The 20,648-nt window shown below is 39.0% G+C and overlaps 1 protein-coding gene across 3 annotated transcripts in view; it reads left to right on the top strand.

Moving 5' to 3' along the window:
• GLI3 (GLI family zinc finger 3) overlaps positions 1-19,770 on the top strand; it is a 300,765-nt gene extending 280,995 nt beyond the window's left edge. For all 3 annotated transcript variants that reach the window (XM_040353245.1, XM_040353244.1, XM_040353246.1), the window contains 4 exons: positions 48-212; positions 3,563-3,853; positions 13,004-13,331; positions 15,987-19,770. In XM_040353245.1, coding sequence (XP_040209179.1) covers positions 48-212; positions 3,563-3,853; positions 13,004-13,331; positions 15,987-18,196 — 2,994 coding nt within the window. In that variant the 3' untranslated portion in view covers positions 18,197-19,770. The remainder of the gene's footprint in view (positions 1-47; positions 213-3,562; positions 3,854-13,003; positions 13,332-15,986) is intronic.
• The last annotated feature ends 878 nt before the right edge of the window (positions 19,771-20,648 follow it).

The raw sequence follows: 20,648 nt of genomic DNA, 5'->3' as shown, positions 1-20,648 counted from the left end.
TTTCTTTTTAAAGATAATCCTGTTTCCATCTTTCTTCTTTTATTCAGTTTGAAGGCTGTTCGAAGGCTTACTCCAGATTAGAAAACTTGAAAACCCACTTGAGATCTCACACTGGAGAGAAACCTTATGTATGTGAGCATGAAGGCTGCAACAAGGCTTTCTCTAATGCTTCTGACAGAGCCAAGCACCAAAACCGAACTCATTCCAATGAGGTAAACTATTAATGATTGATTTTCAATAAAAATTTGTGACGTGATCCTTTTATTTGTTTCCAGCTTCGAAGAGTTACCTTTTTTAAATGCATTGTTCATTCTGTTTAGTCATGTTTTTTTTCCTTTATTTTTTAACTTTGCTAGGTTTTTGTTGGTTGTTGCTGCTTTCATCACATTTTAACTTTAATGCTTTTCATATTTGTTTCTATTGGTATAAGAAATCAACATAAAAATCTGTTAACGCTTTATAGAGAGCCTCCTTTAGCCTTGGTGAATTGCACGCTGCACATTCCTGTTCAATTCAAATGTGATTCAGTGCGGTGCGATTTGAGCCCATTAATTGTGCATAGGCTCAGATCGCACTGCATCACAATAAAAGTAGTATATGCACTTTTTTTGGAACTGCACTGCAACCAGAGGAAGTAAACTCTGATGTTTCTTTTTTTTTTCCTGCAATGTAAATGCATAATGTGCTAGTATGCATAGCATACTAGCACATTATGTGACACTTACATGCAAACAAAGCCCTCATCGTCCCCGCTGCAGACCGGATCCATCTTTGCCCGTCTTCCTTCCGGGTCCACGGTCTCCAGCTCTATGACTGTCCGGAGCCGCGTGATGAGCCACCGGTCACGACACATGGCTCTGAAGAAACAGCACCGGCGGCCGTTTCTTCAGAGTGCATGCGCCGGTGACGTAATCGGGCAGTATTCAGGAAATATCTCCTAAACGGTGCAAGTTTAGGAGATATTTGCAATACCTATAGGTAAGTCTTATTATAGGCATACCTATAGGTACAAACATTAGAGGGAGGTTTACTTCCTCTTTAACACTGACAAACGCTGTAGATCGCAACTGTAATGCGTTTTGAAAGGGGTGTGGGGAACAAACACACAATACATGTTTCCCGCATCTCGTTTTTAGTGTGAACCTAGTCTTAGATAAAAAAATATACTTTTAGTGGTCTTTCAAAAATCAGACAGTAATGAATGGATTACATCTATAGAAACTGGCTAGCGGTAGTAAAATATATTCTTGTATGGATTATGTTTCTGCATGTGAATTAAGATATAACTGTGATTTCAGTGGAATTTTACAGGCTAATTCACTACTATAAAACGTGTTTTTAGGATACACTTAATAGTTCCAATCAGTAGTTTCCAATATACTACAGTATGCACTTCATGAGAAACCTAATACTACAAGATTCTGGTTTATTATCCATCTAATCAAACATACTTTTTTCATAAATAGTTTTATTTGTTTAAAAGTACACTTTCCATTTTGAGCATATATACAGTGCCTTGAAAAAGTATTTATACCCTTTGAAATTTTTCAAATTTTTCCATGTTACAACCAAAAATGTAAATGTCGTTTATTGGGATTTTATGTGATAGACCAACACAAAATATCACATGATTGTGAAGTGGAAAGTAAATGATAAATGGCTTTACTTTTATTTTTTTATTTTTACGAATAAATATGTGAAAAGTGTGTCGAGTAAATACTTTGTAGAACCACCTTTCACTGCAATAACAGCTGCAAGTCTTTTTGGGAATATCTCTACCAGCTTTGCACACAAGTAACATTTTTGCCCATTCTTCATAATTACATCTTTCATGTTGCTAAGATAACTTCACAGGAAAAATTCACATTGCAAAGAATATCAAATCATATACAAAAAATATGACTTGCTTGCGCGTGGTTAAATATTTGAACTGGGTTCAACTTTACCTCATTCATTAAGCTCAGTGAATTTTATTTTTGCAAAGTGAATTTTCCGATAGCATAGTAAAGGAGTTAAAGCTTTGCTAAATTCAATCATTCGATTATGCGTGAGCAAAACCCTGTTTCATTTATTTTCCCTGCACATGATTGGGTTTTCTTTGCTAAGTGATTTTGTTTCACCTTATTTGCTAAGATAAGTAAAAAAAAAAGAATCCCTTTCAAAATTAAAATGTTTTACTGCATTAGTAAATAAGGGACTATGCTTGAGATAGTTTAGGACCAAAGCGGGTGACTAACTATTCCATATAATGAATGTCCTTGTTGCACTGAAAAATAAAAAGTTTTGACTAAATATATGTTTTTTAAAAAGTTTATAGACATGCTTTGATTAAAGTGTATGTCATATACCAATAGGATTTTTTCGTACTTTTGGATAGTATGAGCAAGAAGCCCTGTAGGGGAAAACTCCCACCCATTGCTTCTTTAGGGAGATATAGCAAATAATCCTTGATTGAAGATGAATGCTAGCATGAATCAGGATAATTTTTTTTGCCATGAGAATGGCCAGTCCAAACTTTGGAATCTTGTTTTGGGTACATTTGGAAAAAGTTGAAACTTGATAGAGTTTCCAAGTATTTGCCACACCACTCTAACTAAAATTTGTTTTTATTGCTGGGCTAGTTTCCACTCATTTACTGTCTCAGTAAACACCTTCATTACTAGGACAGGAGGTGAGCGAATTTCTCCATAATTGAATTCACAGCAATAAACAGAGACAGAGGTTTTAACAATTGCATTTTTCTATACAAAAGTAAAAGACATTAAAGGCAACTACCAGCTGATACGGCATTTTTTCTTTCATCCTGTAGAAGCAAATCTATTTTAGCCTATGGGTCCATGCACATTTGGGCATTTACAGGCATATTTGTAAATGAGAGTTTACAAGCTGAAAAAAAAAAACATCATAAGTGCATTTTTGAGAGGAGGTTTCGGGCAGAAATTAGTTTTCAAGTGTACATTTTTTCTAATGTTTTGGGGGGGAAGCCTTATGAATGCAAAACCACCTAAACATACATAAATGTGTATACAATATGCTCCATAGGAATGTTTTTATATTCTGCTTTTCTCTGCTAGCAGTTCTGGCATTCTTTCTGCTGCCTAGTGTGCATGAACCCTTAAAAAATAATAAATGCAAGTTTTTGTGGGTGAAAAAAATGTGCATTTATTTTTATCAGGAGTCTACAAAGCATTGCACCTGCGATCAGTGAATCACAGATGCAATGTCAGGCTCCTGCACACTCTCTCCAACCTTCTTACCCATACCTTTTGACAGGCATTCTGTTAGAAAAATAAGTGTGAATGGGCACTCATCAGTGTCCTCAGAGTTCATTAAGAATTACAAGCTGTCTGCTGCACTGGAAGACAGGACTTATAATTGCTTAAATCACAGATTCCTGTAAATTGAATGGCGCAGTTGTGCGGATGGAGCTGCATAGTAACATGTTACATGTTACACCTTAAATACAAGTTATTATAGCTCTGATTAGAATTTCAAGAAATGTAACTAATATTCTTCTTTTATCTGTATCATGTTTTTTTTTTTTTTTTGTTTTTTTTTACAGAAACCATATGTATGTAAAATTCCTGGCTGCACTAAAAGATATACAGATCCCAGCTCTTTGAGGAAACATGTAAAGACTGTGCATGGTCCTGAGGCTCATGTCACTAAGAAACAGCGTGGTGACATTCATCCAAGACCTCCTCCACCAAGAGAGCCAGGGAATCATTCACAATCTCGATCGCCAGGCCATTCGTTTCAAGGTACACATGGAGAGCACAAGGACCTCGGTAACACTACCTCAAAGCATGAAGAATGCCTCCATGTAAAATCAGTGAAAACTGAAAAACCAATGGTATGTAGTTTACCGTTAAGACATGTTTTTATAACTTTTGCTTCTACCACTTCTCTTCTTTTTTTTTACACATTAACATCAGCATTTTTTTGGTAGTTGCAGTTCTCTGTGTCACACAGTATTTGTGCAACTGTTTATCAAATCTATTATTTTAGCAAAAAACACTCTAAAATTATTTTATTGCACACAAACACAATGTAATGCCCATTTTTTTGTGAAATGTAAAAGATGACCTAGTGTCAAGAAAATGCAGTAGATACCAAATATGTCAAGGCTGAAAACTGCATTTTGTAATATATTGTTATCACAATGGGCCTAACAAGCCCCCAATGTGATAGCGCTGTGCAGGTTCTTTTTATGAAGACACCAGGCGTCTGTTAGACCCTAATGTCTCCATCTGCCCTATTCACCTTGGAAGGAGGTTTAGAACATTGCCCAAAAAATCAAGAAAAGTGATTGGGCAGCTCTATAGCTATCCACATCCTTTTTACACAAGAGTCTGCTGACAACACAAAAACAAACTGCTGCACAGGCATGATCATATTTCAGGAAAGTTATCAACTCACAAGTTTTCTGGCAACATTAACAGGTTTTTTTTTTTTACTTTTATCGGACAGATGTAACAAAACACATTCAATGGTATATTTAGCAGACCAGAAAGAAGCAGAAAAGAGAAGGTAATTGATAGGGTTTACATATACATTTAAGCATCTCCTTGGTTGTCTTGTATGACCTCAGCTAATCACATTAGTTTTACTTAAGATAATAGAGCAGCTGCTAATGGTGTTAAGATATTGGTAGCCTAAATTTCTAAACACTTGAAAAAACAAAAACGAGTTGAATCCATGAATTTCATAGTTAATGTGTTTCTGCCTGTGACTAAGGATTTACACACAGATTTTAGTGTGTGTGTGTTTATACAGGACTATGTGACATATGACATCATCCTTTTTAGAAAGATACTTTTTGGTTTTCATAAACACTCATCCAAGATTAAATTGAAAATAATTAATATTTGAATGACTAATTATGTGTTTGCTATATATTGAGGGCAGTTAGTTTCCCAATCTATGATTAAATATACATTTTTAAAGAAATCTGTCCTGAGGAAGTAAGGAATTATTCATAAGTAGATTTTCTTGGAAACAATCACACAGGAAGCATTTTGCCCCTTAAATAAGGATTTTATACAGATAAAATGTTTTTTTTTTATCATAATTAAAAATATATATATAAATGTAATTGTTATTTAAATATATTACCCCGTGTTCTTAAGGGTTCACTGATATGTAGGTCCATACACGAGCAGCATGTTACTAGCAGGAAATGTCATTAAAAAACCCAAATGCATGAAAAAAATTGAATAACGAGAAAATAGTATGACTAGCACTGCACTATTATAAAATTGTTTTCTAATTTGCTGTCTTTTCTGTCTGATTTTAAATGTCTTTCTCAACCTTACTAAGGACAGTGGGTAATAAGGTGAGGGATTATATTATTATGATATTTGTCCTGACCCAGAAACTCATTGTGTATTCAGTTGTATGTATATTTTTGCTTTTGCTAGAGATGAGCAAATTGATCCTTTGTGTTCAAGTGTAATGATAGATAGTGCTAATGGGTATCTGAGAATAATTTTATTTATGTTTTTGCAAAAAGTATGATCTTCTTCCCTAAAGAATATTATGGTGAACTATGTGCACAGGTGTGTGTATCCACATACCAAAATTAACCACAAGTGTGCAGGAACCCAGATATACTGATAACAGACTTTTAGGGGAATCTAGAATGGAATCAATCTGTCAAAAGTACCAGAGCAGTGCGGGGAGCACTAGGTTCTTCTGCACCTTTGAAGCGCAGAAACGGGCGGACTAGGCATTGAGGAAGATATATATGTAACCTTCTTAGGTTGTTATAACTGCTCCTAGTAAACTGTTAAAGAGATCTTTTAAAACCTCTTAGCTATTAAAAAAAAGGACAAAATAAAAAAGATATTACATTCTTGGTACCCAAGGACTACACCAGCAATAAAAGAAAATACTAATTTATTAAAAATGTCATAAGAAATAAAACATAAATACAAAGGGCCAGATCCACATACATTAAGATTGGCGCAGTGTATCAGAGATACACTACGCCGCCGTACCTTACCTGGCGTATATTTGAATCCTCAGCGAGTTCGCGCCGTAAGTTACGGCGGCGTAGTGTATTTCTGGCGGCGGAATTCAAATCGGGGGGCGGGTTTCATTTAAATGAAGCGCGTCCCCGCGCCGAATGAACTGCGCATGCATCGTCCAGAAATTTCCCGCCGTGCTTTGCGCGAAATGATGTCGCAAAAACGTAATTTTTTTAACTTAGACGTGAGTTACGTCCATCCCTATTCACGGACGACTTACGCAAAAAAAAATTAAAAATTCAAATTTCGACGCGGGAACGACGGCCATACTTAACATGGCAACTCTATCTATACGCCGCAAAATACCAGCTTTAACTATACGCCGGAAAAAGCCGACTACAGACGACGTTAGAAAATGCGGCGGCCGCGCGTACGTTCGTGGATCGTCGTAAATTGCTAATTTGCATACCCGACGCGGAAAACAATGCGAACTCCACCCAGCGGGCGCCGAAGTATTGCACCTACGATCCGAAGGCATACAAAGCCGTACGCCTGTCGGATCGAACCCAGAAGCCGTCGTATCTTGGTTTGAGGATTCAAACTAAAGATACGACGCGGGAAATTTGAAAGTACGCTGGCGTATCAGTAGATACACCGGCGTACTTGCTCTGTGGATCTGCCCCAAAGTCTAAAAATATACACTTCATTTCAGCTCTTCAATAATGTACAGATCCCTCCACATTAAATCTTGTAATTGTCTCATATTGTGTTGACCTAGGTCATTAAAAGGTAACAATAGACCTTTGTTACAGATACCAAAATGAGAATCCAATAATTCTCATTATTGAGATTCTCTCTCACTGTTTCGCCACATAGACTGCCTCTTCGGGAGGATGGAGGAGTTGTAGGAATAGTATCCAAAATAATACAGTATATACAGAAATTATAATCAATATATGAACACCGTATATCTATGTCAAATACAAATAAATTACATCAAAATTATATTAAAAAAAACATAATTTACAAAAATCATCTGTAAAAGACACTCATGGGGTGAGCATTGGAGCTCATAAGTAACAGGCCACTAAAGCACAAAGAGGGGGAACAACTAGATAAATATAATTAGAACACATTAATAGCTAAATGAAGGAAGAGTGGGGATCAAGTGAAAATCATATAGGAGCCACAATAAGCTAATACTGTTAAAAAAATACCAATACATAAAAAAAAAACACCTAAGACATATTAATAAATGGTCTAATCAGGAAAGGGGTTGGCAGATGACTAACACAACACAACCTTCACCTTCCCTAGATGCATAGAGTTGTATTAAAGGGTCACTAAAGAATTTTATTTTTTTAGCTAAATAGCTTCCTTTACCTTACTGCAGTCCTGGTTTCATGTCCTCATTGTTCGTTTTTGCTTTGATGTTGCTGCAATTCCTCTCTGTTCTGGACACTTCCTTGTTGTCTGTTTCCTGATCACCACAGTACTGGGAGATTTCTCACTGTGGTGACTAATCAAGGAGGTGTGATTACTGTTTGTAAAACGAAACTGGATTGGTGCTGAGGGGTTTTAGGTTCAATAAGATTTTTATTAAGAATTTTTTTTGACAGAAGTAAAAGAATAGAAAACATAAACCGGTCACCCAACAATGGGCAGGCCGGTTGTCAAAATTTTAAGCAGAAACATTCCACGTCATAAAATTCAGTACAAACAAACTTTGCAATGTAACAAGAACATTTATACAAGAGTCCCTGCTATTCATTGTTCAACCACTAACATGCACCTCTTCCGACCTGGACGCCACCTTGGGAGCCTGCTGCGCCCGAGGCCAGGAAGAAGCGAGGAGAGAGGCTAGTAAGTGCAGGTCTGCTACTCAGAGCTAGAAAAACAGTAAGTTTATACATCTAATACAACTTCAGGCAGGCCAAAGGATTCGGATCCTACCAAAAGAAGGCATAGGGTGGCCATGGCTAAACCAACCCATTCAGTGGAAGACGAAATAGGGGATAGACCAGGTAGAATAGGTATAGGACAGGTGGAAAGACAGGCAGAGGAGAAGAAAATAAGAAGGGGAAGGGGCAGGGAGGGAGAGGGGGGGGTGTGCCCAGGCTCCTAGCGCCCCGTATCAAATTCTTGTGTTCAGGTCCCCTCGGGCCCCTTAGGGCGACGGGGGACTGGTGCGGGGTGGCAATCTTTTTTTGAGCTTATCTGAGGAGGAGTAATGCCTCCAAACTCCCCACGTAAAGGAGAATTTAGCGTGTCGTTCTAGGGCCTTAGCTTGGAGTTCTTCCATGAGCATAACTCCATTCATTTCATTAACCCATTCAGCCAGGGACGGGGCGAGGGAGACTTCCAGTGTCTAGATATCAATTGTCTGCCCGTACTGAGACAGAATCGGAGGAGGGTGTGTTTCTGGAACTTAAAGGTGCCAGGGAGGATAGACAAAAGTGCGACAGTAGGTGAGGGGGTAAGGGGCTTATCATATAGATCCAAGTAAACCTGGAAAATCTGGTTCCAGAACGGTCGAATCACTTCACAGTCCCACCAAATATGACGGTATGTGCCAATGGCTGCGTTGCATCTCCAACATGAATCGGAAGCTGAGGGGAACATGATCCTGAGGGTGGTCGGAACTCTATACCACCGCGACAACACCTTGTAGTTTTTTTCCCGAGCATAACTCGAGACTGAGGATTTGTGGGTATAGAAGAAGGCTTTCTGCCATTCCGCCATACTGACTTCTTTTCCAAGATCCCCTGACCAAGCTGTGGTGAACCTAGGGAGAGAGCTATGTGTGTGGTCCAATATCATCTTGTACAACAGGGAAAGGGTATGGCGGGGGGTTTCCTGAAGCAAGCATAGTTGCTCAAATTCTGTTTGGGGTCTATGGATCTGTCGTGAGTCGTGAAGTTGCTTGCAGTAGGCTGTCAGGTGGATGTGTGTGAGCCAAGTCATTTTGGGTAGGGAGGAGGTCTCGTCTGTCACTAGAGTTCCTAATGTGGGGCTTACGAACTGTCGTGCGGTGGGCCACTGGTCCCTTCTATATCCATTGAACATTTGAACAAGCTTACCCTCCGGAAGCGCAGGGTTATCAAATAGGGGGGTCATCGGGCTTGGGTCAGTGGTGAAAGCGAAAGCCGCCTTCCGCCGGTACCAAACCGCCAGGGTGTCTCTGGTTAGAGGTGAAAGGTCCACGAGGGTCCTATGTGTCCCCTCGTGGCCCCAAAGAAGGGCCCGGAGGTCCATAAGGGACAAATCCTGCTCGACCGAGGTCGCAACCTTCTTCAGCGGGCGAGGGAACCACTCCAGTAGCCGCAAAATTATCACCGCCGAATGATACAATTCAAAGTCAGGGAGACCTGTTGCTGAGGGGTTTTAGACAAAGCATCACTGCCCTCTATTGGCTCTCTGGCTCTGTACATCAGAGAACCAGGAAACTACAGCAAAAACAAAACTAAACTGTAGGTACATTATATGATTGTTTTTTTATCTATTTTTAATCATTTTTAAAAGGAATCAGTTAACTATTATGTCTCTATACCCTGTAAACAGTCATTTCAGCAAAACATTTTTTTTCCTTTAGTGACACTTTAAGGTCATCCCATCGGGAATGCTTTTTGCAATTTATAAACAAACTATGTCTTCCAAGTACACATATTAATACTTGCCTTATAGAGAAAAATTAACAATGAATACATTATGAAACCCCAGGTCGGTGAACGAAAGAAAGGGATATATACCTACTTGCAACAGATTTCAACCACCAACATTACCCCACTTCAATCCGAATCTCACTGGTGTAGCCCCTACAACCTAGTGGACCCTTATACTCGAGCATTCTGACTGGAGATGCCCACGCCAGTCCTCCCTTTGTGGAGGGTGATGTCACCCTGTCCAGTCCCTTCTGACTGTACATATGCCTGGACTAAGGGTGCGAATGCACAGTACTGTCCCTAAAGGTAAAGGTGTAAATCTGCCCAGCTCTTAGGCAATCTCAGACACTCACATGGGGAGGGAACCAGAGCCATAGCAAAGAGATGATCCTCCAACTCCTCCATCCTCCTGAGGAAGCGGTTTATGCAGCAAAACATGTGGAGGGTTATTGAACTCCCCCTACCAGCTCTCATTTTGGTATCTTTAACATAGGTCTATTTATTACTCTTAATTATCAGTCAACATTAGGTTACATGGCCTAATATAGGGGGTTCTGTACATTATGGAGGCGATGAAATTAAGAACCTTCTGTGTGCACTTTCCTCCCAGTCTTCCCTAAATACTTACCTGAGCGTTATCTCGATCCATCGCTGTGCCCAAGAGCAGCATCTCGCTCCCTTCTCACAGGACAGAGGGGCAACAGCGAGAGTCATTGGCTCCTGCTGCTATCAATTGAATTCTGTGATGGGGATCGGAGGCGGAGCCATGACACTGTCTGTGTCTATGGACTATGGTGGCACACCGAGAAGAGGAGGAGCCAAGAGCACTCGCGGGGGACCCCATAAGAGGAGGATCAAGGCTTCTCTGTAAAACCATTGCACAGAGCAGGTAAGTATAACATGTTTTTTATTTTAAAAAATAAAATACCCTTTAAAAATCACTTTAACCGCTACAATACAGGGCATTTATTTTCACCCCCTTCCTTCCCAGACCAATTTTTAGTTTTCAGCGCTGTCACACTTTGAATGACAATTGTGCGGTCATGCAACACTGTACCCAAATGACATTTTTATGTTTTTTTCCCCACAAATAGAGCTTTCTTTTGGTGGTATTTGATCAAAAGCGACAATTTAAATGTATATATATATATATATTTTACTTTTTGCTGTAATAAATATAAATTTTTAAAAAAATATATATATTTTTTTCCCTCAGTTTAGGCTGATATGTATTCTACATATTTTAGAAAAAAATAAATCGCAATAAGCGTATATTGATTGGTTTGCGCAAAAGTTATGGAGTCTACAAAATAGGGGATAGAATTATGGCATTTTTATGTTTTTTTTTATTTTTTTACTAGTAATGGTGGCGATCTGCGATTTTTATTGTGATTGAGGCGGACACATCGGACACTTTTGACACATTTTTGGGACCATTCACATTTATACAGCGATCAGTGCTATAAAAATGCATTGATTACTGTATAATGTGACTGGCAGGGAAGGGGTTAGCACTAGGGGGTGATCAAGGGGTTAAAAGTGATTCTAACTGTAGGGGACTCACAAGGGGAGGAGACCGATCTGTGTTCCTCTGTACTGGGAACACACATCGGTCTCACCTCTGATAGGATGTGGATCTGTGTGTTTACACACACAGATCCATGGTCCTGCTGTGTTCACGGGCAATCACGGGTGCCCGGTGGACGCGCACGGGTCCCGAGCGACGCGGCAGGCGTGCGCCCCCTAGGCGGCTGGGAGGCCCAGGACGTCATATGACGTCCACCCAGGATGGGAGATCCCATCTGTGGACGTCATTTGACGATATTGAAGTGGTTAAGCAAACGGGTATTGCAGAGAAAGGGAAAGACTGACTCTGGATTTTTTCTTAAACATTTTAGTATGTCCCATATATCCATATAACCTTCATGGGCACTGGCTTGGTTCTTTGAGAAACAAGCACCATTTCTATTTTTTGTGATCACATTTTCAAGTGTTTTTTCTAATACTCATAGCCATCTATGTGCTCAATACTTTTCTTAATTTCGTATTATTGGGATGCTAATCCATATGGCTGTCATTCCAAAATGGTATACTTTAGAGAGGTGCAATACACTTTTTACATAAATAGTATAAACACAAAAAACACTGGTATGAAAATATAAGTCGATAGGCAAATTGCAGTAAAAGTGAGTTTTTTTGTTTTTGTTTTTTTTTAAGTTTGCTCATCTCTAACTCTGGTTAAAGAAGAATTCCAAAAACATGTAGTTGTAAAGCTTTGAGGGAGATAAATGCAATGTGTAATGTGTAAGTCCATATGCTTACTAGAATGCTAGTCCCTGTGCCAATCTGTAACATGCTGGAAAGTCTGGAAATCCCCAAAGATTCTACAGAACCAACTACTTCAATTAAAAGTAGTTGGTGTAAAATGTTGAAGAGTTCTGTAGGGACTGTAAGATTACTGGACAGCAGAAACACTGTTGAAAGCCAACATATAAAATGACATATCTAGTGAAGGATGCCCCAGATGTAAATGTAACTGCATGTTTTACTTTCTTGGAATTCTTCTTTATTTTCATGAAAAAGATTACTAGAAAGCAGTTATTCATACTCATCATTGTGATGTGTTGTATGTATTGATGTCAAAAGCTTTATAAATTATATGTGTCTTAGTGATGTAATAATGCCTACTCGGAAATTGTTATATGTATAAATATACTTAATTAACATAATCTGCATGTTACATTGGTAATATAAAATGTAACACTGTACAAATTCTAAAAGCACAATGTACACAAAAATTTCCATTATAACTGTAATTTTTTTCGAATGCATTGTGCTCATATGTTTTCTGGAAATAGTCATTGTTTACAGCTAATATTACTTGGTATTATTACCTTTTCAAGTGTCAAGAAGATCAGATAGTGCAGCAACTGTACAATAATAAATATATACAGTAACTAGAAAATATATATAAATGTGGTTTTAACTAATGTAATTATGTGCAAATAATCATATAAGCTTATAGCACAAATAGTTATACCATTAAAGAAAGTTATGACTAACTGTGCTATAGGCTTATACAAATAATTGCATATAGTTTGTTCATACAACTTAGATAGTTATTTATTTTTGTTAGAACAAGAAAAATAAGAAAGCGCTGCACTGAATTTTTTTTTTGTTCTTCTTAATTTTTTCGATTACATTTGTACTAGATGCTGGCAGTTTAGTATGGTCTAGGGTGATAGCTCATAATAATAATAATATTATTATTGTATTTATAAACTTTTCAAATGTTGCTCATATATTGGCTATAAACATGTATGTGCTATGTCTTCAGTTGTTTTAGCTGGATATTTTTTTTTTTTCCAACAGACATCTCAGCCAAGCCCTGGTGGTAAGTCTTCATGCAGCAGCGAGCAGTCCCCCATCAGCAACTATACCAACAGTGGGATCGAGTTTACTCTGAATAATGGAGACAGCTTAGGAGACCTCAGCACCCTGGATGATACCCCAATCATGGACTCTACCATTTCCACAGCAACCACAGGACTTGGTTTACAAGGCAGGAGGATAATGACAGGAACTAAATGGATGGAACAAGTTAAATTAGAAAGAATTAAACAGATTAATGGTATACTTCCAAGACTGAACCCTGTACCACCTTCCAAGGCCCCATCTCTGCCACCTATCACTGGAAATGGTAAGCTGAGCTATAGTATTTTCAACAATGAGCTGATATTATGACTAGAATTACTGTACAACACATATCAATAAAACGTGCTGGATCTAGTGGGTTTAATACTATATATATATATATACACACACACAGTATCTCACAAAAGTGAGTACACCTCTCACATTTTTGTAAATATTTCATTATATCCTTTCATGTGACAACACTGAAGAAATTACACTTTGTTACAATGTAAAGTAGTGAGTGTACAGCTTGTATACCAGTGTAAATTTTCTGTGTACGCAAAATAACTCAACACACAGCCATTAATGTCTAAACCGCTGGAAACAAAAGTGAGTACACCCCTAAGTGAAAATGTCCAAATTGAGCCCAATTAGCAATTTTCCCTCTCTGATGTCATGTGACTTGTTAGTGTTACAAGGTCTAAGGGGGGATGGGGAGCAGGTGTGCTAAATTTGGTGTTATCACTCTCACTCTCTCATACTGGTCACTGGAAGTTCAACATGGCACCTCATGGCAAAGAACTCTCTGAGGATCTGAAAAAAGAATTGTTGCTCTACATAAAGATGGCCTAGGCTATAAGACGATCGCCAAGACCCTGAAACTGAGCTGCAGCACGATGGCCAAGACCATACAGCGGTTTAACAGGATGGGTTCCATTCAGAACAGGCCTCGCCATGGTCAGCCAAAGAGTGCACATGCTCATAGTCATATCCAGAGGTTGTCTTTGGGAAATAGACGTATGAGTGCTACCTGCATTTCTGCAGAGGTTGGAGGGGTGGGGGGTCAGCATGTCAGTGCTCAGACCATACACCGCACACTGCATTAAATTGTGCATGGCTGTCATCCTAGAAGGAAGCCTCAAGATGATGCACAAGAAAGCCCACCAACAGTTTGCAGAAAGACAAACAGACTAAGGACATGGATGAGACCAAGATAAACTTGTTTGGTTCAGATGGTGTCAAGCGTGTGTGGTGGCAACCAGGTGAGGAGTACAAAGACAAGTGTGTCCTGCCTACAATCAAGCATAGTGGTGGGAGTGTCATGGTGAGGGGCTGCATGAGTGCTGCCAGCACTGGGGGGGTTACAGTTCATTGAGGGAAGAACGAATGCCAACATGTACTGTGACATACTGAAGCAGAACATGATCCCCTCCCTTTGGAGACTGGGCCGCAGGGCAGTATTCCAACATGATAACAACCCCAAACACACCTCCAAGACAACCACTGCCTTGCTAAAGATGCTGAGGGTAAAGGTGATGGACGGCCCAACCATGTCTCCAGACCTAATTCCTATTGAGCATCTGCGGGGCATCCTCAAACGGAAGGTGGATGAGTGCAAGTTCTCTAACATCCATCAACTTGATGATGTTGTCATGGAGGAGAGGAAGTGGACTCCAGTGGCAACCTGTGAAGCTCTGGTGAACTCCATGCCCAAGAGGGTTAAGGTAGTGCTGGAAATGAATGTTGGCTACACAAAATATTGACACTTTGGGCCCAATTTGGACATTTTCCCTTAGGGGTGTACTCATTTTTGTTGCCAGCAGTCTAGACATTAATGGCTATGTGTTGAGTCATTTTTTAGGGGACAGCAAATTTACACTGAAATACAAGCTGTACACTCACTACTTTACATTGTAGCAAAGTGTCATTTCTTCAGTGTTGACACATGAGAATATATAATAAAATATTTACAAAAATGTAAGGGGTGTACTCACTTTTGTGAGATACTGTATATGTATATATATATATATATATATATATATATATATATACACACACACACACAGTAGATAGATAGATAGATAGATAGATAGATAGATAGATAGATAGATATTGGGATAAAGAAACCGTCATGCTAAAATGCTTGCATGGTGTGCCTAGAATTGAGCTTACTTAACCACTTGCGGGGCAGCGGCTCTTCCTGGTCTGGGGTAAACACGCACGCCCCTGGTGACCAGCTCCAGCTAGGATTGGACACAGCATAAGCCAATCAGCGGGTCCGGCGGCCCCAAAGTCTGCTAGTACCAGCCGATCGTTCCTAAGAGAGACAGAATGGCAATCAGCTTATGTAAACAGGGCAGATTGCTGTTCTGTGACAGGGGAAGACAGAGATATTGTGTCTTTACATAGTTAAAGCATCTCCCACACAGAAAGCATCTCCCTAGGGACACATTTAACCCTTTGATTGCCCCTGATGTTAACCCCTTCCTTGCCAGTGTCATTAGTACAGTAACAGTGCCTAGTTTTTAGCACTGATCACTGTAATAATGTCACTGGTTCCCAAAAAACTGTCACTTAGTATTTGATTTCTCTGCCGCAATGTCACAGTCCCGCTTTAAGTCGCTGATCGACGCCATTACTAGTAACATATAGATATATATACAATTCCGTGCCATTGTCAATTAAAGTAACGCAGCGCGGTATCGCAAAAAATGGCCTGGTCATGAAAGGGGGATAAACCTTTCAGGGCTAAAGTGGTTAACCATGTTCCCTCCAGAACTGATAAATACACATAAATATGAGTCCTTACATACACACTGCTCAGTACCATCTTAGAAGATACTTGAAATATGAAGTACTGAGTTATGAGATATTTCTATTTGTTTTGGTCTGTTGAATCACAGAAATTCAACTTATGTTCTGTCTCTGCTTTCTCTAGGTTTTCAGCCAAGCAGCAACCTTAGTTTGGGAGACTCAATGTCCATTCTTCCTAACAAACATGAGTTTTCAAGTTCTGATATTACAGTATTGAATATGTTGAACAATAGAAGGGACAGCAATACAAGTACAATCAGCTCTGCATACTTAAGTAGTAGTCGAAGATCTTCTGGCATCTCGCCATGTTTTTCTAGCCGAAGATCAAGTGAGGCTTCCCAAGCAGATGGAAGGGTTCAGAATATCAGTGTTACAGATTCATATGATCCCATCTCTACCGATGCTTCAAGAAGGTCAAGTGAAGCAAGTCAGTGTGATGGTCTGCCTAGCCTCCTTAGCTTCACTCCAGCACAGCAATATAGGTTAAAAGCCAAATATGCTGCTGCTACAGGTGGTCCTCCACCAACACCATTACCTAACATGGACATGATGAGTCTAAAGACGAGAATGGCATTATTGGGTGACACAAGAGACAGTAGACTATCTCCTCTTTCTTCAAACAGTGTTCCTAGAAGATGTAGTGATGGTGGAGTGAGCACTTTTGGCAGAAGACATTTAATTCCCAGCGAGCTACAAGTGAACACTATGCGTAGGGCAAGTGATCCTGTAAAAATGGTTTCCTCCAATCTGCCTACTGGTAGAGTTCAGCGTTTCAACAGTCTAAACAGCATCAATTCCCATGATGTGTCTGCAATTTCTGATAGGCGTAGCTTGGCTTTGCAAAATTATACACGTAGTGTATATTCTCCATGTCCTCCAAGCATTAGCGAAAATGTTGCCCTGGAGGCTATGATCATGGAAGCCGAAGGGAATTTGGATGATGAAGACTTCTTACCAGATGATATGGTTCAGTACCTTGATTCACAAAACCAAAGTTTGTATGAAAACCCACAGAACACGGAGCCAGACACACCACAAAACAATGCAGCTTTATCAAGGAACAATAATTATGACCACTCCCATATGACTAATGGCTTGTTGTATCAACAAGTCCGCAATGGAGAGCAGATTGATCAATTAAATAACAAGAATGACCTCCCAATACAGTGGAATGAAGTTAGCTCAGGCAGTGCAGATCAGTCCCCATCTAGAATGAAATATTGGCAGCGTTTTGTTACGCAGCAAATTCGACCTATTGGTTTGTTTAATAATATGGGGGTTCAGCAACAAAACATGTCAAAAAATGGACAGTCACAGCACAGGGGCTATCATAATGCACAAACTAATTCTCAAATGATACAGAATAATTATAATCTATACACTAGTTCCCTGGCTAACAAAGACCAGCAATATCCAGTACCCTGCATCCCAGCAAACAGAGTGCAGAGATGTGCAAGCAACAGCCAGATTAACAGTGCACTGCAGAACTTTGTATCATCCATGCACTATGTTGAGCAGTTAGCTGATGCAGCTCAAGTGTTACAGAATCCAAATCTTCTAAACCAGGAATATATGCAACAACTTGCAACTGAACACATGATATATGGCATGAATTCTTTAGGAGTAAACCGATCTAATCAGACAGTCTTGGGTCAAAACAGTCAGAATGTGGAAGCTGCCCCAAATTTCACACAATCAGTTCAACCCAATGATAACCAACAATATCCACAGTCCAGAAATCACTTGGCATGCTTTAGCAGTGGTGGCAACGGCAGGCAAAATGTGCAAAGAAGTATATCATATATTCAAGATCAAGTCAATGACAACAGCCAACAAATTTACAAAATTAACGGTGTAAAGACAGAATTGGCACCACAGCAGCACTGTGCAAATTCACAGAACTACTCAGGTCAGTTGTATGACCAGGCTACGGGATACCCTCAGCAGAGATTGAAATTAAACTCTCAGTCTATCCCAGAAGGCAGCTGCTTAATGGAAGACAATAATAATGCCAGTGCATCTGAGCTTCTCTCACCAGGAGTTAACCAAGTCACAAGTACAGTGAATAATATTGATGGCAACAGTTTCGATGGGGTGCAAATTGATTTTGATGCCATCATAGATGATGGGGATCATGCCAGCCTAATTTCTGGAGCTCTAAGTCCAAGCATCTTCCAGAACCTGTCACGTAATTCATCACGTCTTACAACTCCCCGAGTGTCTCTTACATTCCCAACCATGCCAGTGAGTACCACTAACATGGCAATTGGGGACATGAGTTCTTTGCTAACCTCGCTTGCAGAAGAAAGCAAGTTTCTTGCTGTTATGCAATAGACGGGAGGATTGAAATGAACTGTACATGAATATGAAAGTAACTCATTTTATATATATGTACGTATTTTAGCAATTTTTATCCCAGTTAAAAGGGATACATTCCAAGTATGTTCCATTATGGAATAATGACTCAAGCCCTAAAGTGTTGTAGGGAGAAATAGTCTTCCATTTCAGTTTTGGATCAGTATTGACAGCTCAAAACCATGCATTTGTTTTTCTTGCTGTATGGGTCTATATGCTTCCCCTTAAATGTAAAACGATGTAATAGTGTGATGTATGTGCATGTTTGACTTTTTTTTTTCATCTTAATTCTTTTTAGTTGTTTGCTTTAATCATTTAAATGACTGATCTTGTTTAAATGTGTTCTATTGAAAAACGTAACTTTCCATTTTAAATCAGCTTATTGTGACCATGCAGTCTCGTTCACCTCTCTATCGTTTTGCAGATAATGCAGTTGTAATTATGCAACACTAGAGTGTAAATATATTCAGGCTAGTTTTAGGTTGTGCTAAAGGTAGCATGCCAAAAATACAGTACATAAAATGTCTTGGTCTAATAAATGTATTGTTATTATTTACATAATTAAGTGTTTTTTTTTTTTTTTTTGCTTTTTCCATTTGTCTTGGAAATAATAGGAATATGCTAAATATCTACGCAAAGGCAATCATTATGTCATGTCATGTCAAGTTTAAAAAGGCCAGTCATGACTTATTTAGTCCCTGTAAAACATATATATGCCATATGGGCCAGACCTATAGTAACACTGACATTTTTTTTTCTTATAACTTGATGTAATAAAAGGCAATCTGTTTGTAGAAAGGGAAATCTCCACTTGTATTTTGTTTTTATAAATATTGTTATTGTTGTGTGCAAAGTGTATGGTACTCTTGTTTATGACATAATGATTCAGTACTTGACTTCATGTAGCACTGCAGACATAATTTCCCAGAGGCTTGATTTTAATTATGTTAAGTCTTAATATGGTACTCCTTTGCTGTTTAATTTTTCATTGTACTATGTCTGTAGTTTTATACATTACATATCAGTGTTTTAGTTCTTTATTGAAATGTATGTGCCTTATTTTATGTTTAATCCTTAAACGGGGACCAAGAATATTGCCAAACCATAGCCACCCTTACACAGTTCTCCAATTCAGTAGATATCATGCCACTTTTACTCAAGTTTGACAACTGTTACCTGTTTTTCACAATGTTTGTTTTGTTTTGTTTTTATTTTTTCAGAATGGCTTTGTATTGCACATTCTGTGAGATTGTAAGATAGGATACTTTTGTCACTTTTTTTTTACTTTTTTATTGTAATCTTTTTTTTTTTTTAAGTGTAAATAGCTTAAACTGTGCTAGGGATAGAATGACTTTTTAAGGCCGCTAGTCATAGTACAGACCTAAAACAGAAGTGGATCAAATAATGCCAAGTTTAGGACCAGCCTGAAGGATCTGTAGCATACTGTATACAGTAACTGTACTTTTTGCTCTCAGAGCCACTTAGCTTTTTGTAACAAAAAATAAAAATGATAAAAAAAATTATTACTTTAATAAAAAGAACTTTGTACCTGACTGTGTGTTTGATAGTTATTTTACTAAAACATGCCATTGTGATCATGTTAAGGTGTTTTTTAACCCCCCAAAAAAGAAAATAAAGATCTTGTTCCTTTAAAGAATTATATACAGCACAGTGTTTGTGCTGTGTCATTTGGCTCCCTGTATCACCTGTAATACCTGGCTGATCCTGCCAGTTTCCACCCTCCCCTCTCTGAACTGACTCTGATATATGAGGGCTGCTATAAGCTTTGACACTGGAGTCAGTATACATGTCTGTCATCCCCTGCCCTGCTCTGTGTCTTGTGTCCTCTCCTCCATCCTCTCCCCTCCATCCCCTCTCTGACTGTCTGCTCTGTGTCCACGCCACCCCCTCCCATCCTGCTGCTCAAACTAGGGTTAACTTTACATTATCCTCTTTGTTGATTAATCTAATGCCCTCCTGGGACTGTGCTTTATCAAAAAATTCAGCTATATACCTTGTTTACTGAGAGGAGGAGGATGTCAGCGGAGGATTCTCGGCCCTGCCGCTGGATCTGTTGGGCCGAGAGAAGAGAGAGGTGGCATGTCACGTGATTGCCAACCTGCGATCAGTAAACAATGTATAGCTGCATTTTTAATAAAGCACAGTCACATGGGGACATTAGATTAATTAACAAATAGGATAATGTAAAGTTAACCCTGTTGGTTAACAGACACTTTAATACTGTGAGATAAGATTTCATTTGCCATTTTATATTAATGAGTCATTTATATTGTTGGATCCTGAGGGTCCATTTCTTCATGTCAAACTCCAAAAGGCTCTCTCTCAGTCACCACCAAGTACATTGGCCCATTTTAAAAAATACACTCAAGAAAGAAAAATAATATCAATTAATAATTGTAACATGTTTTCA

This window comes from Rana temporaria, chromosome 5, assembly GCF_905171775.1.
Source record: "Rana temporaria chromosome 5, aRanTem1.1, whole genome shotgun sequence".
Taxonomy (NCBI): domain Eukaryota; kingdom Metazoa; phylum Chordata; class Amphibia; order Anura; family Ranidae; genus Rana; species Rana temporaria.
This window is presented reverse-complemented; position numbering and strand designations above follow the sequence as displayed.